The 25865-nt window shown below is 42.4% G+C and overlaps 1 protein-coding gene across 1 annotated transcript in view; it reads left to right on the top strand.

Annotated features, from left to right (window-relative positions):
• ANKRD28 (ankyrin repeat domain 28) overlaps positions 1-25865 on the top strand; it is a 435540-nt gene that overhangs the window by 246527 nt on the left and 163148 nt on the right. The window contains exons 7-10 of the mRNA XM_030205533.1: positions 3564-3704; positions 19799-19910; positions 21572-21598; positions 23752-23826. Of these exons, the coding sequence (XP_030061393.1) occupies positions 3564-3704; positions 19799-19910; positions 21572-21598; positions 23752-23826 (355 nt within the window). The remainder of the gene's footprint in view (positions 1-3563; positions 3705-19798; positions 19911-21571; positions 21599-23751; positions 23827-25865) is intronic.

Below are 25865 nucleotides of genomic sequence, written 5' to 3'. Positions count from 1 at the left end.
GACTTTGCTGAAACTCAGGCAAGACTGCGGAACCATGATTCTGATTGCTCCCTTCTGGCCGCGTCAGATTTGGTTCCCTCTTCTTCTAGAGTTATCCTCCGAAGAACTATGGAGATTGGAGTGTTTTCCAACCCTCATCACTCAGAACGAGTGGGCACTTCTGCATCCCAACCTCCAGTCTCTGGCTGTCACGGCCTGGATATTGAGAGCGTAGATTTCGCCTCATTGGGTATTTCTGAGTGTGTCTCCGGAGTCTTGCTTCCAGGAAAGATTCCACAAAGAGGTGTTACTCTTTCAAATGGAGGAGGTTTGCTGTCTGGTGTGACAGCAAGGCCCTAGATCCTCGCTCTTGTCCTACACAGACCCTGCTTGAATACCTTCTACACTTGTCAGAGTCTGGTCTTAAGACCAACTCCGTAAGAGTTCATCTTAGTGCTATTAGTGTTTTTCATTATCGTGTGGAGGGTAAGCCTATCTCTGGACAGCCTTTAGTTGTTAGATTTATGAGAGGTTTGCTTTTGTCAAAGCCCCCTGTCAAACCTCCTACAGTGTCATGGGATCTCAACGTCGTTCTCACCCAGCTGATGAAACCTCCTTTTGAGCCACTGAATTCCTGCCATCTGAAGTACTTGACCTGGAAGGTCATTTTCTTGGTGGCTGTTACTTCAGCTTGTAGAGTCAGTGAGGTTCAAGCCTTGGTAGCCCATGCTCCTTATACTAAATTTCATCATAGTACTACTACTACTACTACTTAACATTTCTAGAGTGCTACTAGGGTTACGCAGCGCTGTACAAATTAACAAGGAAGGACGGTCCCTGCTCAAAAGAGCTTACAATCTAAAGGACGAAATGTCAAGTTGGGGCAGTCTAGATTTCCTGAGTAGAGGTGTAGTGATTAGGTGCTGAAGGCGACATTGAAGAGGTGGGTTTTGAGCAATGATTTGAAGATGGGCAGGGAGGGGGCCTGGCGTATGGGCTCAGGGAGTTTGTTCCACGCATGGGGTGAGGCGAGGCAGAAAGAGCGGAGCCTGGAGTTGGCGGTGGTGGAGAAGGGTACTGAAAGGAGGGATTTGTCTTGAGAGCGGAGGTTACGGGTAGGAACGTAAGGGGAGATGAGGGTTGAGAGGTAAGGAGGGGATGCAGATCGAGTGTATTTGTAGGTTAGTAGCAGAAGCTTGGACTGTATGCGGTACCTGATTGGAAACCAGTGAAGTGACTTGAGGAGAGGGGTGATATGAGTATATCGGTCCAGGCGGAAGATAAGACGTGCAGCAGAGTTCTGAACGGACTGAAGGGGGGGATAGATGGCTAAGTGGGAGACCAGTGAGGAGTAGGTTGCAGTAGTCAAGGTGAGAGGTAATGAGAGAGTGGATGAGAGTTTGGGTGGTGTGCTCAGAGAGGAAAGGGCAAATTTTGCTAATGTTATAGAGGAAGAAGCGACAGGTCTTGGCTATCTGCTGGATATGCGCAGAGAAGGAGAGGGAGGAGTCGAAGATGACACCGAGGTTGCGGGCAGATGAGACGGGGACGATGAGGGTGTTATCAACTGAGATAGAGAGTGGAGGGAGAGGAGAAGTGGGTTTGGGTGGGAAGACAAGAAGTTCGGTCTTGGCCATGTTCAGTTTCAGGTGGCGGTTGGACATCCAGGCAGCAATGTCGGATAAGCAGGCCGATACTTTGGCCTGGGTTTCCGCAGTGATGTCTGGTGTGGAGAGATAAAGCATACAGATGATGTGTCGTCAGCATACAGATGATAGTGGAAGCCATGAGATGAGATCAGGGAGCCCAGGGAAGAGGTGTAGATTGAAAAAAGAAGGGGTCCAAGGACAGATCCCTGAGGGACTCCAACAGAGAGCGGGATAGGGGTGGAGGACGAACCATGAGAGTGAACTCTGAAGGTGCAATGGGAGAGATAAGAGGAGAACCAGGAGAGGATGGAGCCCTGGAACCCAAAAGAGGACAGTGTGTCGAGAAGTAGGTTGTGATTCACAGTGTCAAAAGCGGCGGATAGGTCGAGGAGTTTGAGGACGGAGTAATGACCATGCTATAGCAGAGTAGTCCTCCGCACTCACCCTAAGTTCTTGCCAAAGGTGGTGTCTGAGTTCCATCTGAACCAGTCAATTGTCTTGCCAACATTCTTTACCCATCCTCATACCCGCCCTGTTAAACGTCAGTTGCATACATTGGACTGCAAGAGAGCATTGCCCTTCTATGTGGAGCGGACAAGCCCCTTCAGACAGTCCGCCCAAATGTTTGTTTCTTTCGACCCCAACAAAAGGGGAGTGGCTGTCGGGAAACGCACCATTTCCAGTTGGCTAGCAGATTGCATTTCCTTCACTTATGCCCAAGCTGGGCTAACTCTTGAGGGTCATGTCACGGCTCATAGTGTTAGAGCCATGACAGTGTCAGTGGCCCACTTGAAGTCAGCCACTATCGAAGAGATTTGTAAGGCTGCGACGTGGTCATCAGTCCACACATTCACATCTCATTACTGCCTTCAGCAGGATAGCCGACGCGACAGTCGGTTTGGGCAGTCGGTGCTGCAGAATCTGTTTGGGCTTTAGAATCCAACTCCACCCCCCTAGGCCCATTTTTATTCTGTTCCAGGCTGCACTCTCAGATGTTTCTTCGTAGGTCAATCTTTTTTATGTCCTCGCCGTTGCGAGGCACTATTGACCTTGTTTGTTGTTTTGAGTAAGCCTGGGGGCTAGGGATACCCACATATGAGAACAAGCAGCCTGCTTGTCCTCGGAGAAAGCGAAGTTACTTACCTTTAGCAGGTATTCTCCGAGGACAGCAGGCTGATTGTTCTCACCAACCCGCCCGCTTCCCCTTTGGAGTTGTTTGTTTCTTTGTTTTGCTTCATAAGTTGACTGAAGCGGGACTCTCGTGCGACGGGCAGGAAGATGGCTGCACATGCACGGTGCGCGCACCCGCACGCTCGAAGGCTTTATCAACTTTTGTTGCTAGGAAGATTTTCCGGACCTGGGGCTGCCGTGGACGTCACCCACATGTGAGAACAATCAGCCTGCTGTCCTCGGAGAATATCTGCTACAGGTAAGTAACTTCGCTTTTCTGCACAGTTTATAGAATATGCCGAGTGTCCATTTATGCAGGGCAGTTATGCCAAATAAAACTTGGTATAAATCCTGATGCCTAAATTAGGAGCGAACTGGGTGTATTTATTTATTAGGATTTATTTACCGCCTTTTTGAAGGAATTCACTATAACACACATAGATTTTAGAAATGCCCATGGCCATGCCCCCTTTTCAACTATGCAACTTAGAATTTACGTGCATCACGTTATAGAATGCACTTAGTTCTGCATGTAAATTGTAATTAATGGAAATTAGTGTCAATTGCTTAACTGGTAATTATCAGCGCTGATTGGCTTGTTAACTAATTAAGTTGTGTGCGCAAATACAAAATATGACTGCTTTTGTGTGCACAACTTAAGTCGTGCTATATAGAATCTGAGGGATAATTTACAAAAAAATCAATTTATGATGATGTAGTACAGTAATGTAAGAACTGTTTTCTCTTTTTATCAACACAATACAGAACTCCACTGCACTATGCTGCTGCCAATTGTAATTATCAGTGCCTATTTGCCCTTGTGGGATCTGGGGCTAGTGTAAATGACCTTGATGAGAGAGGCTGCTCCCCTATGCATTATGCAGCTGCATCAGACACTGATGGCAAGTACGTCCAATGTATTCTCCAATTTGATATTTAAATTCATGTATTTTTTGTCTTTAATTCTGCAGATTAGTTTAACTGGGTGTACTATTTTATTTTATGTTCTTCTATTGAGATTATCTCACAGAAAAATGCAACATAAGATAGTCTTTAGCTTGCCAGAGTTCTGATCTTCATGTATCATTGCACTGGTGAAATAACTGAGTTCTTGATATGCAGGTTTTCCAATTGCAATTCTCCAGGTATCTGTCAAGTATTGGTACTATAATATTTTTGTCAGCATCTTCTCGTAGAAGACATTATTTTAAAAAATCAGACCTTTTGTTGACTATCAGAACTTTTTTTAGGAGATAGTTGCCAGTGCTGAATAACTGGTACCTTTTCCATTTCCTGCTAAAATTGACCCTTGGTCCCAACTATAGAATCATAGTAAATGATGGCAGATAAAGACTATCCAGTCTGCCCATCCTTACCAACTACTTGGCTCTGCAATCCCTTCCTCTCTTTCAGAGATTCTCTGTGCTTCTCCCATGCTTTCTTGAATTAAAAACGATTCTCTCCTCCACCTCCACTGGGAAGTTGTTAAATGCATCCACCATGCTTTCCATAAAGAAATATTCCTTTAGATCACTCCCAAGTCTGTGCGCATTACTATCAATTCTTGTTCCAGATCTTCTTTTCAATCAGAAGAGGTCTACCGCCTCTGCATTTATACCATAGAGGTATTTAAATGTCTCATACCTCCCCTCTCCCACCTTTCTTCCAAAGTATACATATTGAAATTTTTGTCTGTCCCTCGATGCTTTATCACAAATATCACTGACCATTTTAGTAGCCACCTTCCAGACCAGCTCTATCCTGTTAATATCATTTTGAAGATATGGTCTCCAGAATTGTACAAAATACTCCAAATAAGGTTTTACCAGTGATTTATACAGAGGTACTCCTTTTTCCTGCTTGGCCATTCCTGTCCCTGTGCTAGTTTGCAGACAAATATTATTACTACTATTTATTTCTGTAGTGCTACTAGATGTATGCAGCACTACACACAGAGAGAATATCAGCTCAACAGAGCTCAAATCTATTCAAGCTAGACTAGAAAGAGATTAAGGGGGTTTCATTCATTTATTATGGGAATGATTAAAACATTGGTATTAAACAGGCAAATACGGGGTTAAGATTTAAAAGCAACCTCAAAAGGTGGGCTTTTAGCCTGGATTTCTGTTTCAGGCATATGACTCAGCAAGGTGGAGGAAACAGAGTCTAGAATTGGTAGTGGAGGAGAAGGCACAAAGAAGAGCAACTTACCTCTTAAGCGGCATTCCCAAGGAGGGGTGTAAGCAGAGACAAGAGAGGGAAGATACTGAGGACCTGCAGAATGAAATTACTTGGAAGTCAGCAAGAGAAATGTATTTCTTTGGTTTTTCTTTTTTTGTATCGATTTTTATTCCAACACCTCAACTACTGTGTGTAATTCTGGTCACCACATCTCAAAAAAAATATAGTGGAATTAGAAAAGGTACAGAGAAGGGTGATGAAAATGTCTCGCACTCTCATGTCCAGTATCGTAGGTCCACTAGATAGCTGCCAAGTGGGAGCAATCTCACATTTAGCTGCTGCCATTCACATTTGTTTAAATCTCACTTGCCATTTGGATCCCCTCTTTTTACTCAGTCCCAACAAACATACTTTTGGGTCAAGAGAAGTTAGTTCTTAGACTTCGTTCCATTAGTTTAGTTACATCAGCCCAGTAAGCCTGCACTTTCCCTAAGTCCACCGACTATGATAATATGACCCTTGCTCTTGTAAACACCTCCAAAAAATATCAGTAGCACTAGTTGGAAACATAGCTTTCAGTTTGACTGTTGTGTAATACTAATGAGTGACAATTTTTTATTCATTTTCCTTAATAAATAAATAGAGGCTTTTTTGACTTCATGAAATACTGTCTTCCATATCTCCTTCCCATAAATTTATATTTCTTAAATTCTTTCTCACTAAGATATTATTAGTTAATTGAAATAGGACCTTTTAGTTTCCCCTGAGCCACCCACAAGTTCTCAAGATGCTCCCTCTCCTCCAGGTCATCCCTCAACCAACCCTGAGAACTCATAAAACATTTGACTTGCAAATAAGGAAAGAGATCCGTAGTAGTAAAATTATGGGTGTTCTTAAATTCTTCAAAAGTAAATATTTCCCCCACATCCAGCAATTGCCCAAAATGAATCAACCCTTTCCCTTCCCACCCAGCCCAAAAAGTGGGTTCATATCTAATAGGAGCTAAGAGGGCACTGGAGACCTCTTCTCAAACCTAGTTCTAACTTCTCCACAAATCTCTAACAAATGTTTCATAAAAGGATTGAAAACTCAATGCAAATACTACATTGAGAGACTAGAAATCCACAGTAGATGTCTCAATGAGAATAACAAAAAGTCACCTTGCTCCAGCATCACTCCTGCTATATCTGGATTAATTTCACAATCTAGTAGCTGCCATAATTGGGCTGCCCAATAATATAACACATCGGGACCAGCCCTACCCCCAAATTCCACACACTGCTACAACAGTTGGAGATTTTCCACCCCACATGAAAGTATTACTGTCTCATTGGAGATTAAGAGGGGCATAATGGAACACGAACGCCCATGTGTAAAAACGTCCATCTCTGGAGACTGCTCCGCGAAGAGGCGGAGCCAACTGTAAAATCGAAACGAGATGGCCGTCCATCTTTGGTTTGGATTATACGGTTCGGCCCGCTGAAATCCTATTATTTGTGTCAACTCTAGAGATAGACGACACAAATGGTGAGATCGCTGGACCTAGAGATGGCCGTCCGCGGTTTTCAGCAATAATCGAAACCGCTGCCGGCCATCTCAAAAACGGACCTAATCCAAGCCATTTGGTCGTGGGAGGGGCCAGCATTCGTAGTGCACTGGTCCCCCTGAGATGCCTCTATGCCAGCCTCAAATATCATACCTAGCTCCATGACAGCAGTATGCAGGTCCCTGGAGCAATTTTAGTTTAGTTGGTGCTGCGCGGGACCCATGCAGAGAGCAAAAATCGGAAGAAAAAAAAAACATGCAAGTGCAGTCAGGGACGTCCAAAAAACAAAACATGCAAATGCAGTCAGGGACGTCCAAATTAAAACAATAGTAATAGGGGGATTCGAACCAGCCACCTTCTGATTACAAGACTTGTGCTCTAACCACTACACCACTTATTCAGTTGCTTAGATGTTCCTTCCCTTTCCATTAAGTCCCTCAAAGTTTCTGTCAGCCAATCACAGCTCATTTACCTGACATTGGTGTCAGCTAAACGAGCTGTGATTGGCTGACAGAAACTTGGAGGGACTTAATGGAAAGGGAAGGAGGTCTAAACAGCTGAATAAGTGGTGTAGTGGTTAAAGCACAAGTCTTGTAATCAGAAGGTGGCTGGTTTGAATCCCCCTATTACTATTGTTTTAATTTGGACGTCCCTGACTGCACTTGCATGTTTTTTTTTTTCTTCTGATTTTTGCTCTCTGCATGGGTCCCGCGCAGCACCAACTAAACTAAAATTGCTCGGGGGGACCTGCATACTGCTGTCATGGAGCTAGGTATGGTATTTGAGGCTGGAAAAAATATTTAAACAGTTTGTTTTTTAGGGTGGGAGGGGGTTAGTGACCAATGGGGGAGACAGGGGAGATCATCCCCGATTCCCTCCGGTGGTCATCTGGTCAGTTTGGGCACTTTTGGAAGCTTGGTCGTGAAAAAAACAGGACCAACTTTGTGTGGACTAAATGCTCGTCGGGGGCTTCTTTCCATTATCAAGCGCAGAGGTCCATCTGTTAACCACGCCCCGGAACGCCCCTGTCCCGCCTTCGCAACCGTTCGGCCACGCCCCCGAGAATTTCGCCCGTCCCCGTGACGGAAAGCAGTTGGGGCCGTCCAAATTCAGCTTTCGATTATACCTGTTTTTGAGACGGACGTCCATCTCCCGATTTGTGTCAGAAGATGGGCGTCCGTCTCTTTCGAAAATAAGCTGGTAAGTAATCCCCACTTTGGTATCTCCAGGGGTAAAGTTTGAAATAAAAAAAACAGAAACCTGGGGAGAGCATTCATTTTGATATCTTCAATGCACTCCCACCATGAAAACCAGTCACTTTTCACTTAGCTAAATCCATTCATATTGGAAAATCTTAAAATACTTATGGGAATACAGTTGCTTTAATTGGTAATCTGCACTCTAAAATATCGAATACCCATAGTTGCCTACAACATTGTTGCAGCAGTGTCTGTTCATCCTGGGCAGTAGTAACACCCATTAATTCAGTTTTGTCAAGATTGACTTTAAACTCAGCTACAAGGCCAAACTCCTAGAACTCTTGCAATATTATTGGAGAGTCAGTCTAGGGTTCTCAACATACAATAAGATGTCATCAGTGAAAAGCACTATTTTATGATGCTGATACACCAGACTGAATCCCTTAATATCAACAAGAGAAATTTGAACTGCATGCAGAAATGGATAGGGAGCCAGTGAAGTGAATTGAGAAGAAAGGTTATGAGAGTGTAATGACATTATGGTTATTAAAAAAAATGGAAAAGTGTTTAAATTTGAAGGTGGCATTTTGCTACAAACCTGTAGTGTTTCACTACAGAATGATTTTAAGGAAAGCTTTCCTGTCACAATTTGGAGGAATTCTAGTATATTCCTATTTTGAGATAGCTAATATTTAATCACCTTTGCTAAGGGATGATCTATGATGGAATGCAAAATAGTTGTAAATCAAGTAGGATTATTTCTACTACTACTACTACTACTACTAATCATTTCTGTAGCACTACTACATGTACGCAGTGCTGTACACATTATATGCATGTAATTTGTCCCTAGAGGGCTCACAATCTAAGTTGGGTTTTTTGGGGGGTTTTTTTACCTGGAGCAATGGAGGGTTAAGTGACTTGCCCAGGTCACAAGGAGCTGCAGTGGGAATTGAACCCAGATCGTCAGAATCAAAGCCTGCTGCACTAACCATTAGGCTAGTCCTCCTCATGATTTCCTCCTCCATTCTACGTTTAGTCAATTCTGACTTTGCTTCTGTAACTTTACTATTTCTGATGAGATGGTCAACAAATCTCATCCCAAAATGTTTTTTTCTAGTTTTCCAGCAGGCAGCAGCACTTTTCAGACCCCCTCAGTCTTCAGTTATCCACGGAGCCTAACAAATATGTTTCAGGTCACGTCCACCTCATCAAGCCTTTTTCCAGTGATTTTTGTTTGTTTTGCTTTTTTCACTGTGTGAGTCCTGTCGCTGTTGTGCAGTCTTCCACCCCCCCCCCCCCCCCCCCATCCCCATTAAGTCCCTGGGTAGGTTTTACCAGCATCTTACAAGGTTGTTTTTTTTTTTTTTTAATTCTTTTTAAATCGTTAGCCCAGTGTAGTCCTTTTTTTAGGCATTGGGCTTCCATCTGGTGAATTTAATTTTATTGCAGCTATTTCTCCAGATGACATGTCTAAGAAGAATACCAGCAGCTTCAAGAAGTGCACCTGGTGCATCAGGACCATATCCATAATAGATACTCACAATTGGTGCCTGCAGTGACTGGGAACCCAAATATGACCTCTTTCATTGTATGCTATATTCCTAGATCTCAAAAAGAGGATTCATGGTAGGGAAATACAGAAGGAAAAGCTTTTCAGCGCTGATAAGACTGGTCCATCGACAACAGCATTGGCCTCAGTGGGTTCTGGAGCTGCATAGGACACAGGGGATGTATCAACATTGAGAATGTGTCTATCATCTTCTACATTGATCCTGATGGCCTTTTATCAGTGCTCAGTCATCTTCTAATTCCTGCCTGACAAAGATGAAGGATGCATTCTCATCTTCATTGATGCCAGTCCAGTGGAGTTTAGGTTGTCTCAACATCATCCCTCTTTAGAGCACAACACTGAGAGCATTGAGGCACCAAGAGGTTTATGACATGAGGACCACTTTTCCTTTGTGGCATCGGAGAGGATATGACAGTCTGTGCTCAGTCATCTTCTAATTCCTGCCTGACAAAGATGAAGGATGCATTCTCATCTTCATTGATGCTCAGTCCAGTGGAGTTTAGGTTGTCTCAACATCATCTCTCTTTAGAGCACAACACTGAGAGCATTGAGGCACCAAGAGGTTTATGACATGAGGACCACTTTTCCTTTGTGGCATCGGAGAGGATATGACAGTCTGAAGACCCAAGACACTGGTTGTAATATATCCCAAGTAACTCAGGAGGATGTGGGTACCCCTAATGTGACACCCCCACCTCTGTTGAGGCCAAAGAGTAGCTCATGCAGAAGTTTGAAGTGAATATGGGACACTCCTTTGTGCAAAACCAAGGCATCGAAGTGGCTTGAAAGTCAATTTTATCCACCCTAGTGTTTGTTTCTAGTGCATCGGGGAGGAAGCGTTCCCAGACATTGGGAATCCTTAGTTTCTCAGCACTCCCTGTCAAGGCCTGGCATTTGTGTCAGTAGTTTGAGACTGGTAGAAACCAAAATATCTGTGGAGTATCTTAGTGATTCTGACCCTGGATATTTTTGGGATTCTGAGGAAGAGCTAGAAGAGGTTACTGGGCTTTTCTTCAGATCCCTCCCCACCTCACAAGAGATGTAAATCTCCAACAAAGGAAACTTGTTAATTGGTTTCATGAGGGAGATGGCTCGTGACATTTCATTTAAGTTAGAGACAGAGGAGGGACCCAGGGATAACATCCAATTCCTCGACCTATCAAAGGAGGCTGTGACAGTGCCTGTTCACAGAATCCTGAAGGAAGTTCAGATGAGAATGTAGGTTCCCCCTTTTCTGTCTCTACAAGAAGGTTGACTCTATAGAGTCTAAAAAGCTCCAAAATTGAAGAAGCAACAGTTTCCTCACCATTCTATATTGGTCAAATCCATTCTCATAAGAGCCAAGAATTCCAAGATCACTCATCGGTGCCCCCTGGGAGAGATGCTAGGACATTGGAATTATTTGGGATGAAATTTTTTCAGAGTGCTATGTTCAGGTCTCGCATACCATTCCACCAGCTCTTTATGGGCATGCACTTATGCAACATAATGTGCAGTATAGTGAAGTTTGCTGACACTCTCCCTAGGAAGAAGACCAAAAACCTCCACAGGCTAGTAGCCAAAGGGAAGGAGTTTGAAAATTGCATAGTTTAAGAACATAAGCATTGCAAAATTGGAGTAGACCAAAGGTCCATCAAGCCCAGTATCCTGTTTCCAACAGTGGCCAATCCAGGTCACAAGTACCTGGCAAGATCCCAAATGAGTAAAACAGACTTTTTGCTGCTTATCCTACAAATATGCAGTGGATATTCCCAAGTCCATCTTAATAATGGCTTATGGATTTTTCTTTTAGGAAATTATCCAAATCTGTTTTAAACTCTGCTAAGCTAACTGCTTTTACCACATTCTCTGGCAATGGATTCTACAGTTTAATTACATGTTGTGATATTTTCTCAGATTTGTTTTAAATTTACAATTTAGTAGCTTTATTGCATGCCCCCTATCCTTGTATTTTTGCAAAGCGTAAACAAGCAATTCACATCTATCCGTTCCACTCTACTTAGTATTTTATAGACCTCTATCATATCTCCCCTTAGCTGTCTCTGAAGAGTCCTAGCCTCATAGGGAAGTTGTACTATCCCATTTATCATTTTTGTTGCTCTTCTCCGTACCTTTTCTAATTCCACTATATCTTTTATGAGATGTGGTGACCAGAATTGCACAAAATATTTGAGGTGCGGTCGAGGCAGATATTTTCAGTTTTTACTTTTCATTCCTTTCCTAATAACTCCTAACATTCTGGTCGCCGCATCTCAAGAAAGATATAATGGAATTGGAAAAGGTGCAGCGAAGGGCGACTAAAATGATAGCGGGGATGGGACGACTTCCCTATGAAGAAAGACTAAGGAGGCTAGGGCTTTTCAGCTTGGAGAAGAGACGGCTGAGGGGAGACATGTTAGAGGTATATAAAATAATGAGTGGAGTAGAACAGGTAGATGTGAAGCATCTGTTCACGCTTTCCAAAAATACTAGGACTAGGGGACATGTGATTAAACTACAGTTTAGTAAATTTAAAACAAATCGGAGAAAATCTTTCTTCACCCAACGCGTAATTAAACTCTGGAATTCGTTGCCGGAGAACGTGGTGAAGGCGGTTAGCTTGGCAGAGTTTAAAAGGGGGTTAGACGCTTTCCTAAAGGACAAGTCCATAAACCGCTACTAAATGGACTTGGGAAAAATCCACAATTACGGGAATAACATGTATAGAATGTTTGTACGTTTGGGAAGCTTGCCAGGTGCCCTTGGCCTGGATTGGCTGCTGACGTGGACAGGATGCTGGGCTCGATGGACCCTTGGTCTTTTCCCAGTGTGGCATTACTTATGTACTTATTTGCTTTCTTAGCCGCCACTGCACAGTGAGCAGAGGGTTTCAACGTATCATCAACAATGACACCTAGGTTTTTTTCCTGGGCAGTGACCCCTAGTGTGGAACCTTGCATCATATAGATATAGTTGTGGTTCCTCTTTTGCACTTGCTCAAATTAACTGTCATCTGCCATTTGGATGCCCATTCTCCCAGTCTTGTAAGGTCCTCTTGCAATTTGTTACAATCCTCTTGTGATTTAACAACTTCGAATAACTTTGTAGCATTGGGAAATGTAATTACCTTACTAGTTATTCCCATCTCTAGATCATTTATAAATATGTTAAAAAGCAGTCCCAGCACAGACCCCTGAGGAACTCCACTCTCTACCCTTCTCCATTGAGAATACTGACCATTTAATCCTACTCTGTTTTCTATCGTTGAACCAATTCTTAATCCTCAGTAGAACACTTCCTCCTACTCCATGACTTTCTGATTTCCTCAGGAGTCATTCATGAGGTACTTTGTGAAATGTCTTTTGAAAATCCAGATACGCAATATCGACCGGCTCATATCACATGTTTATTCACCCCTTCAAAGAAATGTATTAGGTTGGTGAGGCAAGATTCCTTTTACTAAATTCATGTTGACTTTGTCTCATTAATCCATGCCTGTGTATATGCTCAGTAGTTTTGTTCTTTATAATAGTCTCTACCATTTTGCCTGGCACCAATGTCGGGCTCACGGGTCTATAATTTCCCAGATCACCCCAGAACCATTTTTTAAAAAAATTAGCATTACACATTACTTAACAATAGCTCTTCAAGTTCATTTTTCAATTTTATCAGTATTCTGGGATGTATACCATCAGACCCAGGTGATTTGCTACTTTTTAATTTATCAAATTGCCCAATTGCGTCTACAGGTTTACAGAGATTTGTTTCCGTTTCTCTGACTCATCAGCATTTGCTACCATTTCTGGTACCATTTCTGGCATCTTCCTCCGTGAAGACCGAAGCAAAAATCCATTAGTCTATGGCATTGTCTTCCCCGAGTACTCCCTTTACCCCTCAGTCATCTAGCAGTCCAACCAATTCTTTTACCAGCTTCTTCCTTCTAGTATACCTAAAAAAGTGTTTATTATGCGTGTTTGTTTTGCCTCCAACGCAATCTTCTTTTCAAAATCTCTCTTTGCCTTTATTAGCGCTGTGCTTTTGATGTGCCATTCTTTATGCTGTTTTCTGTTATCTTCAGTTTGATCCTTCTTCTATTTTCTGAAGGTTGTTCTTTTAGCTCTAATAGCTTCCTTCACCTTGCTTTTTAACCATACTGGCTGCTGTTTGGCTTTCCTTCCACCTTTTATAATACTTGGAATGTATCTAGTCTGGGCTTCCAGATATTTTTGAATAACATTCTTATCTGATGTAAGTTTTTGACCTTTGCAGCTTCTGTAAGTTGTTGTTTTGTTTTGTTTTGTTTTGTTTTTTGAAATTTATAATTTTTATTGATAAATCTGGCCATCCTTCAACAGTACAAAAGATCACTCTCCAATCATTAAACCTAATAACAGTCACTAACACTGAACAAACTACATTAAGTTGTTGTTTTGTTTACTGTTCTCCTCATTTTATCATAGTCTCCTTTTTGAAAGTTAAGTGCTCATGTATTGGATTTCCTGTGTGTATTTGCTCCAGATATTTTATCAAATCTGATTGTTATTATCACTGTTATCAAATGGAGCCAGCAACATTGCCTCCTGTACCAGATCAAGTGCACCACTAAGGACTAGGTCTAGAATTGTTCTCCTTGTTGGTTCCCGAACCAGCTGCTGTATAAAGCAGTCCTTCATTTCAGGCAGGACCTTTAGTATGATCTATGATATTTTTGATATCATAAGAAGAGCTTCTGCCATGAGTATTGGTGCCCACAGACTTGCCTGGCTGAGGGCCACTGGCTTGAAATGTGATGTGCACGACAAGTTTGCCGGCATTCCATGCTCTGGAGAGAATTTCTTTGACGATAAGATCCAGGAGGCTGCTATACTCATCGAGCAGCGTAATGATGCCCTTCAACCCCTCTCTAGGCCCTTTTCCAACCCTATATAATGATAGAGGAGCAGTCTATCATCTATTTTATTATATCACTACTGCACACAGGTTTTACAAGCCAGTGTCTCATATGGCCATGTTTCGTCCTAGGATGGGCTGCATCAGGGGCATAAAGACTATTCGATGAGTAAATACACATAGAAATTATGTTAATACAATCAAAAACATATCTGAATAAAATTATAAAAATATCTAAATAAAATCTAAACAAATTGTTCATAAATGTCTAATTAAAACCATTATATAACTTAAATAAAATTATAATTACAAGTGACATAAATTAGAAAGTGTTGAACATATATTGAAAAGATATATAAAAATTAGTAAGAAGGCGAATGAGAGATTAAAAACATACTGAAATGGTTTATATGATCTGGTATCACCAATTTGACAGCAAACTAGGGAATAATTTATAAAACCATTAATCATAATATACATTTAGGTGGAAATTCAATAAATGGCACCCAAAGTTAGGTGCCAGGATGATCCGTGCTAAGCTAGTATTCTGTAAAAGGGCGTTCTGCATGCAACGACCTGTACAGAGTACTAACATGGTGCACATTTCACACCTAAGTTTGAGTGTGAGCATTTACGTTTGCCTAAAGCTGTTGTAAATGCTGGTGCCCAACTGAAGTCAGTTATAGTTTAGAGTTGTTGTTTTTAAACTTGATATAACGCTAGGCACACACATTCAGGTATTCTATAACATCACACCTAATTTGTGAGAATGCCACTGACTCATATCTCTCCCATGGCCACACCCTCTTTGAATTGCATGCCATGAAATTTAGACACACGTGTAATAGAATATAACATAGAGCAGATTTGCGCGTAAACAGTGGTGTGTTGGAGCCAGCTTGCACCGGCTCGCAAGAGCCGGTTGTTAAATTTTCTTCCGGCTTGCGAGCCGGTAGTTGAAAATAGCGAGCTGGCTCTGGCTCTCCTCCCTCCCTCCGGATCCGCCTCACCGACCGCTTGTTCTTTGAATTCTTCGGGACAGGCAGTCTTGTCTGCCCGCTTCCAGCGCTGACTGTCCCCCGCTGCCGGTTCGCGCTTTAAAAATAGCCACCGAGACTTCCAGAGGTGGCCTCGTGAGACTTCTGCTGAAGTCTCAGCGGCCATTTTGAAGCATGAATCGGCAGCGGGGGACAGTCAGCGCTGGAAGCAGGCAGGCAAGACTGCCTGCCCCGAAGAATTCAAAGAACAAGTGGTCTGTGAGGGACCGGATCGGGAGGGAGGGAGGGAGGAGAATTCGCCAAACAACTCGGGAGGGGGTGGCAGGGGGGAAAAGGGAGTCGCTGCTGGGCATGGGTGGATGGAGGGGGGTCACTGGGTATGGGTGCATGCAGGGGAAAGGAGGGTCACTGCTGGACATGGGTGCATGCAGGGCAGGGGAGAGGAGTGTCACTGCTGGACATGGGTGGATGGAGGACATGCAGGGCAGGGGAAGGAGGGTCACTGCTGGACATGGGTGGCATGTAGGGCAGGGGATATGAGGGTCACTGCTGGACATGGGTGGATGGAGCCTGGAGGACAGGGGAGGAGGGTCACTGCTGGACATGGGTGCATGCAGGGCAGGGGAGAGGAGGGTCACTACTGGACATGGGTGGATGGAGGACAGGGGAAAGGAGGGTCACTGCTGGACATGGGTGCATGCAGGGCAGGGGAGAGGAGGGTCACTGCTGGACATGGGTGCATGTAGGGCAGGGGAGAGGAGGGTCACTGCTGGACATGGGTGGATGGAGCCTGGAGGACAAGGGAAAGGAGGGTCACTGCTGGACATGGGTGCATGCAGGGGAGAGGAGGGTCACTGCTGGACATGGGTGCATGCAGAGGAGGGGAGAGAGAAGAAATGCTGGACATGGATGGAGGGGAGAGAAGAGTGAGGAAGGAGATGAGATGAGGGAAAAGGAAGAGAGGAGAAAAACTGCACATGGATGAAGAAAATAGGCAGAAGCTGAGGACCAGAAAATGAAGAAGAAAGTAGGAAAGGAAAGAATAAATGGAAAGGAAGCCCTGGAAATGGAGTTAAAGAGGACAGATAGCAGCAGAATCGGATACTTGGCCAGCATGATCAGAAAACAGTCACCAGACAACAAAGGTAGAAAAAAAATCATTTTATTTTCATTATAGTGTTTGGAATATATTCACTTTGAGAATCAGGTGCTCAACATTAAAAGTTTATATTTATTTATGGCATTTTATCACACATTAAACATGAATTCGATTGGAACCTGGGATCATTTAATTTTTTTTCCTGGAGGAATACATTGCCACCCCCCCCCCCCCTCCAGGCTCTCTCCCCGGCCATAGCCAGCTCTGCAATTGGGGGGGGGGGGGGCGCAGAGGGGGACCGGGGAGAGAGCCTGTTGTTAAACATTTACCAGCACACCACTGCGCGTAAATCCTAATAACAGTGTAACACCACCTGTACATACCCCATTATTATGTGGGTCTGGATTATGTGCAATGCCAGTATGCCTCCTGATGATGCCAAGTTTGTACACAGTACAGTACAGAGGCATCATCAACCCCCTTCTCTGGCCCCAGGTCTGGCACTCCTACCTTAAATTCTTTCTTTGCCCAGGTCTTCGACAGCATTTCACACAGGCCACCTACCCAAACTTGGAGTTGCTCTCTGCTGTGCCCCACCCTTGCGGAAGCAAGAAGTTAGGTCAGAAGGGGGCACTACACAGCAGAGAGCAGTTCCGACTTTTAGGGTACGGTAGGTTTTCTCTGTTCCTGGAGGGCTCACCATACAATATGAAGGGGTTTAGATGGGATTTGTATCTGGGTCCCTTTATGTGAAGTCTACCGCACTGACCACTAGGTTGCCTCTCTGCACAGCTGAGATGTCTGTGTGGCCAGTTCACTAGGAATGCTGCCAGACAGAACTCCCTACGTTTTTCCCTGGGATTATTTTTCTAAAAATGTTACTTACAGATGGATGTGTTGAGCATGAAAACATCTAGCTCACAATCATAATCAAACAAGAAATTTAGATGTTTTTCAGATTCAGTTATGGCTGTGAGCTAGATGTTTTCTTGAGACGTTTTTGGCAAAACGTCTCAATTTGGACTTAGACTTCATATCAAAAATGCCCCTCTAGGCATTTCAAACACCGGGAAACATTATGGGGCTAAGAAGAAGGCTGGTCATCACTATAAATCAATGATTCAGGTATAGATATTTAAAATTAAATCAGTAACATTAAAATTAGTATATATTCCTCCTCTTATAATAGAATTTGTTTGGGCAATCTTTATAAAACTATACAAGAACAAATTAAAAGCTATCCTAAGCAAAAATATAAGGTCACATATAATCTTCCTAGATGAAATATAGATTTGTAATAATTATTATACAAAAGGACCAGTCTTCATAGAAATATGTCAGCAAATCAAAGCTAAGTTGATCAATTACAAAAAAAGACAAGAAACAAAAATCACATACTATCAGGCAGGTAAGGGTTGGCATAGCAGATTGTGAAGGAAGTGATATAATCTTCCAATAAAATGGAAGAATCAACCTTTCAGGCAACCAATAAAACTATATTCTAGAAAACTGGAGACTTGTGCATCTGTAGAACAGTGACTGTTTGCACACATTCCTCTATTGTACAACAACTCAAACTATCAGGCTATGTAAAGTGAGGAATATAGCCTGCTGGTGAAACAGTGGTATACCACAGGCTGGAGGCACTGTGAAACCAAGTCTGCTGGTGTAGGCATACCGTTTAGTTAGCTGTTGCATCTGCCCCAAGCAACCAACTGGCATCACTGAACAATACAGTAGACCAGGGCAGTAGTGGAATAAACTGCTAGAAGAGACAGCAGTCAGAGAAAACCACTTCACGCGAGCAATACAAATGGTTGAAACCCATCTCTGTATCACCTCTAGTTCAGTGTACATGAGGCTTGTTTTTATTGACGCTACCCACTATGTCCCAGGACTTTAAACATTGTTCCTAAGCCACTAGTCTCCTGTGCACGATAGGAACTAGCCTAGAATGTTTTTAGTTTTGCTGGTGCTGAACATGCTTTTACACGGTCTGGATTGCAAAAGAACCATAGCTTTATCTCTACAGAGGACTAAAGTCCTTAAAAAGTCCTCCCAGACCTTTTCTTTTGTTCCCAGTAAATCTGATATTGCCATTGGTACGTATATATTGTTTTATTAGATAGATTATATCTTTTTTGTTTATCCCCAGGTGGGCTCAACTCTGGAAGGGCATATCAAAGCTCATAATAATAGAGCCATGACATTCTCATAACCCACCTGATGCCATCTTCACTGAATAGTTCAGCAAGACTGCAACATGGATTTGTGTTCACACATGCACATCCCATTATTGTTTAGATGGGAGACTTTCCCCGCATCATTAGATTTGGTTACTCTGTCCTGTAGAATCTTATGCAGTTTAGTATCCACCTTCATCCTCCCAGGGCTCATGTTTTAAAAATGTATAGGGTCCTTCATTTAAAAAAAATGTCATAAAAATGGCCTGCTGCCATCAAAATCATATTGATTTTACCCATTGGCATTGTGGGGTCCTTTTACTAAGGTGTGCTGAAAAATGGCCTGCGCTGAGTGTAGATACTTGTATTGGATGCGCGCATGTCCAATTTTCAGCGCACCTGCAAAAAAAGGCCTTTGGGCAGGGGGGGCCAGACATGGACGTGCTGCAAAATAAAAATTGGCGTGCATCCGTTTTGGGCCTGAGATCTTACCACCATCTATTCACTAAGCGGTAAGGTCTCATGCGTTAACAGGGCAGTAATTATCAGTGATTGTACACGATGATTACTGCCCGGTTAGCACCACATGCAGAAAATTGTCCGGCGCGCATACTGGACATGCGTAAAAAAATGAAATTACCACCTAGGCCACGCAGTAGCTGGATGGTAGTTCCGAATTGGCACATGTAGGTGCCTATGCGGCTTAGTAAAAGGTCTCCTGAGTTCTTTCCATTTTCTGTAACTAGGGATCACATTTGCAGACTACTATCCTGTTTGTCCTCAGAAAATGGTACATTGTTTACCTGTCAAACAGTGGGATAACAGCCCTCACAAATTCCCCTAGATGTTGGCTTTGCCTAGTATTAGCTTTATATTGAACTGAGGTGGCTCCACAAAACCACACTGATTTTGAGGTTTTTGTATGTGCTTAATAGAGCCTTCTGGAATCCCTTGTTTATACTAATTCTGCTCACTTGTATAGCTTCTAGCTTGATATCCCGCCTATTAGAGACTGTCCAGGCGGCTTACAATGTAATAAGTAAATAGACTGGTAAGGGCTGGTATCCTACTGTCCTTGGAGAATGCCTGCTACAGGTAAGTGGTTCTACCTTTTCTACCAGGAATTTTATGGCATTACTATTTATGTTCCCTTTATTCTGCTAAGTGTGTTAGTTCAATTCAACTGCCTGTAGTACTTAATTTAAATTTCTTTTAAACTTCAGAGTGGGAGGGAAGGAAGGAAGATTTTAGGTGACATTGTTTGCATTTGAATTTTGTTGAAAGTTATGTTCTGTAATTCTTACACTAATTCAAAACCTAATAAAAATGACATTTTGATAAACTTCATGTAGGTGCTTGGAATACTTACTAAGAAATGATGCAAATCCTGGGATCCGAGACAAACAAGGTTACAATGCAGTTCATTATTCTGCTGCTTATGGCCACCGCCTTTGTCTTGAATTGGTAAGAATTTTCTGGCAGCTAAGATATGATTCTGTTTTAGTTCATATTTTGTGATATAAAATCATTGAGCCTAGAAATGGTAAGCTCCAGCCTTAGTGACATCATCATACTGTGCTAAACCTCTGTTTCAGATGCCACTCTTGCCTGTTCTGCAGTGATTTGCTGGGCTATCAATTCTGTACTTGAAATGCACAGAGCACTTTAATCACTGGTACTTTTGCAGTTTACCTGAGACTAGTCATTAAGCCTAGGGGATAAACTTCACGAAGGTGAAATCATCAAACCATACCAAACATCTGTTTCAGATGCCATTCTTACACACCTCACTGAAAGGGGAGGGGGAGGTGCATCCTTTAGTTTAACTTATTACTAGTAGAAGCAAAGATGCTTAGGTTAGTGCAGCGGACTTTGATCCTGAGGAACTGGGTTCGATTCCCACTGCGGCTCCTTGTGACTGTGGGCAAATCACTTAACCCTCTATTGCCCCAGGTACAAAATAAGTACCTGTATATACGTAAACCGCTTTGAATGTAGTTGCAAAATACCACAGAAAGGTGGTGTATCAAGTCCCATTTCCCCTTATTTTACTGGATCTGCTGGCAGGCTACACAAGTGGCCTAGGAGTCTGACAGTGGCCACTGTTAAAGAGCTATTTAAATTATTGTAGAGCTGTGCGATTAAACATGGAAAGGGTGTGGTGCCGTGTATAAACTTAGTGGCAGGTTTTGTTTGCTTCTTTGCCTTAGAGGATGAGGAAAATGACAACCTGTCCTGGATAATGAGTGATCTTATAATCAGTTACACCATGGATTCAAATAACTTGCTGATTGGATGGGTCACTAGTCTTTTTATGTCATCATGTATTATGGAATACTGTTTTTATTTTTTTCTCAGACTGTTGATTTTTAGAAAATGATTGGAAATCTTTGTTTTGCAACTCTCTATTGCTACTTAGCATTATGAGGCCAATTTTCAAACTGCTTGTCTATGAATGCTTTTTTACTTATAGTCTTTGTACAAGTCTTCCAGTTTTCAAAGTGAATGTGTGTGTATACTTTTCACTTGGAAAATTTGCCAAAGGGAAAAGTATTCACAAAGGCTTGCAACTGCTTTGTCTATGGTACTTTTTTTAAACTAAAATAAGGCATATAGTTATGATGAATATCCAAAACTGTGGCTTTCTCCTCAGTATCACTCCTCTTTAAAGCAGGTTAGGAACTATGTTCATACTTTTACCTAGAAGTATAGTGAGAAATTTGCAGGTAGCCAATTTGCATGGCCAATTTTTTTTAAGACTGAAATTACTCAGATTGCCATCTACATTAATGCTTTTCATTACAGAAATTAGCAACATGAAGGGTTTGATTGTGGATCAAATGTTAAACTATAAGTAGCTCTTTGAAATGCAAGACCTCTTTCACCTAGAGTGATATTGTGGCAGCAGAGATTAGACAAAAAAGAGCTCAATGATGAGTTATGACTGTGAGGATGAATAAGGCATTGATGCAAGCATTTTATGATTATGAAGTTATGCCTTATAAGACGTTTTTGGCTTGCAATATTTTAATACTCCTAATAGAGTTTAGATCTCTAATACCTTTTAAATTTGTAATGGCTATTGATTGTTCAAATTTCACAATGCAAAAATGTTTTTATTTCAGATTGCAAGAGAAACTCCTCTAGATGTAGTAAGTGTGCTTAGTTTCATTGTCATAATAAAAATGATAAATATTTGTAAATAAAAATGCTTAGTCTAGAGCTTTAAGTATAGAAGAATCAAATACTTCCTAAAGTCAGTTAGGTAGGTTCTGTAGTGCTGAATAATTCTTTATGAATATTGCATAATGTTTGGAAAAAAAATCTCAGACCAATATTTAAACACTGCAGTCAACATTTTTTTTTAAACATTGGTTGCTGTGTTTAAATTATTTGAATACATTCAGCGCTGCTATCCAAATAGCAAGTGGTGTTGAATATACGTTTAGAGCAGCAAGCACCACACCACTGCTGTACAGTAATTGCGATGTTCAATCTGTTACCTAGATAAATTTAGGACAGCCTTTCTACTGCACTAAGGTTATCTGGATATCTATATGAATAACGGAGATCATAGTGCTGATGTAAATGCACAGATATAACTGCCTAGGACACTTATCCAGATAACAGCTGCTGTTAACCTGATAAATGCCTTTGGTCATCAGCATCTCTGTTAGAGGTTCTTTTACTAAGGTGGGCTAAGGGCTAGATTCTGTATATGGCACCTGAAAATTCCACACAGAAAAAAATACAGCTAGGTGCATTCTCTAAAGCATGCCTATATTTTATAGAATAAGGCTTACATTTCTGCGTGATAAGCCAAGTACCTCGCCACACGGCCATTTATGCCACGTTTTACTTGATGTAAATCCCAACGCCTAAATTAGGCACAGATCATGTATATTCTATAATAATAAATATGGATTTTAGAAACGCCCATGTCCCGCCCCGGCTCTCTCCCCTTCAACTATGTGACTTAGAATTTAGGTGAACTACATTATAGAGTACACTTAGAGGCATATTTTCAAAGCACTTAGCCTTTCAAAGTTCCATAGGTTTCTTTGGAAGGTTAAGTACTTTGAAAATATGCCTCTTAGTGAGCTGTATGCGTAAATCTCAATGTCAGTTAGTGCTGATAATTGCTTGTTACCATCCAATTAACAGTGCTGATTAGAAGTGGAGGAGTGGCCTAGTGGTTAGGGTGGTGGACTTTGGTCCTGGGGAACTGAGTTCAATTCCCACTTCAGGCACAGGCAGCTCCTTGTGATTCTGGGCAAGTCACTTAACCCTCTATTGCCCTATGTAAGCCGCATTGAGCCTGCCATGAGTGGGAAAGCGCGGGGTACAAATGTAACAAAAAAAAATATGCTTTGGTTTCCAGGCAGGTTTTTAGGCATCATATATAGAATCCAGGGGTATATGCTAACAAGCCCCATTTTATATTTATGGGCTTCTTAGCATCAGGCCCGTCGAGGGACTGAGCCGGGCCTGGGGCAGGGCCGCTGCTGCCGGCCCCCCCCCCCCCAGGACTGCCACCATCGCCCCCCCCCCCCCAGATCACTGTGCAGCCATACTACAAAAATTGGGGTGTGGGGGCACATTTTGCCCCACCTCCCTTTCCCCCTCCGCAACTCCACATACCTTGGCTGGCAGGGGTCTCTAAGCTCCGCGAGCAGAAGCGTTCCTCTAGCACTGTTCTCCACCACATCGCCTGCCCTGCGGCTGCTTGCACAACGTGAGGGGAAAATCAGCTGCAGGGCAGGCAATGCGACGGAGAACAGTGCTGGAGGAAGGCTTCTGCTGGCAGGACTTAGTGACCCCCACTTGCCAAACCAGAGGCCTCAAAGCTCTGTGTCTGCTCCTCCCCAGCCTCTAAGGGGGGGCCTGGTGCTGGAGTTTTCTCTCTCCTGCTCCTGTCAGGACGCGATCTTCCAGCCTGCTTAGCATTTAGCATGTACTAAATCAGTTAGTGCATCTCAGTAATAAGACCTCTTATTTATTGATTTTTATTGACTGCCTTTATGAAAAGACTCGCCCAAGGCAGATTTTAAGTTCAATCTTCTCCATAGACACCATTGCACCATTATTTATTTTTGATAATCCAGAGGAAAATAAAATAAATTTACCTTAGAGTGTTCAAATTTGTTATATTTTAAGAGCTTTCGTTTTCTAGAGGCTAGATATAATTCTGCTCTACAGAAGTTATTAACAGGGGGAAAACTTTGATGGGGAGGGGCAATATTTTAATTCATTTTTATTTTAAGTATATTTTCTGGATTATTACCGAAATCTTTTTTCCTTAAAGCTAATGGAAACATCAAGTAGTGATATGTTGAGTGATGCAGACAACAGAGCACCAATAAGTCCATTGCACCTAGCGGTAAGTTCAGTTATGCTTTTATTATTATTATTATTATTTTTTTTTTTTTAGGAACATCTTAGAAGTTGTCAGACATGTAAGAGTGGGATGCTATTTGAGAGAGGCCATGGGTATTCTTTATAGTGAAGCATAACACATGACATCTAGTTCCAGGGCTTTTTTTGAGGAGGTACTTGGGGGTACTGAGCACTGGCACCTTTTCCATTGTCTGCTAAAATTGACCCATGGACCCCAAGTTTTAATGAAAGAGCTCAGGTTCTACACACCAATTCTGCCTGGTCATAGATTCTGTGACTGGTTGCAGGGGGCCTGGCTATTGTGGGGTGGGTCCCTCAGTGATCACCCCACCTCTGAAGGATGGCCTAGCATTTGAGTACCGGCACCTTTTTTGCTAGAAAAAAATGCACTGTCTAGTCCATACAGAATTAGTGGATTGTAATGGATTTTCTTTCTTTCTTTCTTAGGATTTATTTACTGCCTTTTTGATTTTGTTGACAAAAGTATGCAGCAAAATCATTGTAGTTCGGTTTAGACTGGGCAGGCTGGTTCTGTTGTGGGGGTTGCAGTAGGCTGTTTACTATACTGAACACAGCTTGATTGAATTGGCAGCCTATGCAATGCATTAAGAGAAATATTGTTTTTTGGTTGCTGTTAAGGCTTGGTGGTACTTTGTTGTATGCTTCCTACAGTTTAACCCGTCTTCACTCAGGCTAGATTTACGCCATCTCTTTTAAAGTTTCCATCCTTCGCATTTAAGGATCTGAAGTTCTGGAGTAAAGGTGATCGTTTGTTAGTGCTGCATAAGACCTTTTTTAGTGGTGCCGTTTTTTCTAAGGTCTTGGCTAAGTGTGTATTCCAAATGTCAATCTGTTCTGACACTGTAGTTGTCTTTTTCATCCACATGTGGATAGTCCAAGGCCTCTAGGAAATTCTGAACAGTCATCTTTTTTTTTTTTTGTCTCTGATCTCCTTCCAAACTCTGGGAGGTGCCATTTGTTTCAGGTGGCCACTTAGGGAAAATGTAATTAGAAAATGGTCTGATCATGATAGGGGTGTTATTTCAAAATACTGTTGTCCCAGAATTCTGGGATGTCAACCCCTTTGTAGAATACCAGGTCTAGTATGTAACCCTTTTCGTCTGTTGGAGAATTGATCACCTGTGTAAATCCTAGTGCTGTCATTGTGTCCAGAAAGGCAGCTGTGGTGCTATGGGGTTTCGATGTGTAGATTGAAATCTCCCATGGTCACCAGCCTAGGGTAATTCAGGGTCACTTGAGTAATCAGGTCTAGGAGTTCTTGCACAGATAATGTGTTGTTATGAGGTGATCGGTATACCATGAGCAGCCAGATTGGTTTCTCCTCTTCAAGCTGGATTAAGAGAAATTCTGATTCATTTAGCTGGGGGATGAAGATTCTGCGCAGTTTGATTGTATCACAGATCAAGACTGCTACCCCTCCACCCTGTCTTCCTGGTCTTGGTTGATGTTGGATGTTGAAACCTGTTGGGCATAGTTCAGCCAGTGGTAAAACTCCACTTTCATCTAACAAGGTTTCACTTATTCCTAGGATGTCAAGATGCTGTTCATGTATGACATGAATCACTGAGGATTGCTTTGCATCTGATCTGGCATTCACCAGTCTTATAGTTCCCAAGGGTGGTCTGGGGGTGCTGGTGGTAGCTTTGGTGTGGCATGAGGGGATCTTTTAAGTAGTGTTATGTAAGTGTTTGACCTCTTGCACTTTTGCCTTCTCATTGGTTGGGAGGGATTATAGTTTCCTCTCCCACACACCACTGGGATCCCCAAGGTCTCTGCTAGACCAAGACACATTCTTTGTGTCAGAAGCTAGTTAGGCAAAATTTCACTGGGTGGCACTGCAGTCCACCCTGTGTATCAGCAATCTTACTAGTTGGCAATGTAGGGTTAAAGCTTTAAATAATCTAAGAGAACAGACCTTTTTAAAGTTGTAAATTCAGACCAGGCCTGGGAGATCAAAGGCTTCCAACAATAGAGAAACAAATGGCTGTACTTACACTTCTA

The sequence above is a fragment of the Microcaecilia unicolor genome, chromosome 1 (genome assembly GCF_901765095.1).
Source record: "Microcaecilia unicolor chromosome 1, aMicUni1.1, whole genome shotgun sequence".
In the NCBI taxonomy this organism is placed as follows: domain Eukaryota; kingdom Metazoa; phylum Chordata; class Amphibia; order Gymnophiona; family Siphonopidae; genus Microcaecilia; species Microcaecilia unicolor.
This window is presented reverse-complemented; position numbering and strand designations above follow the sequence as displayed.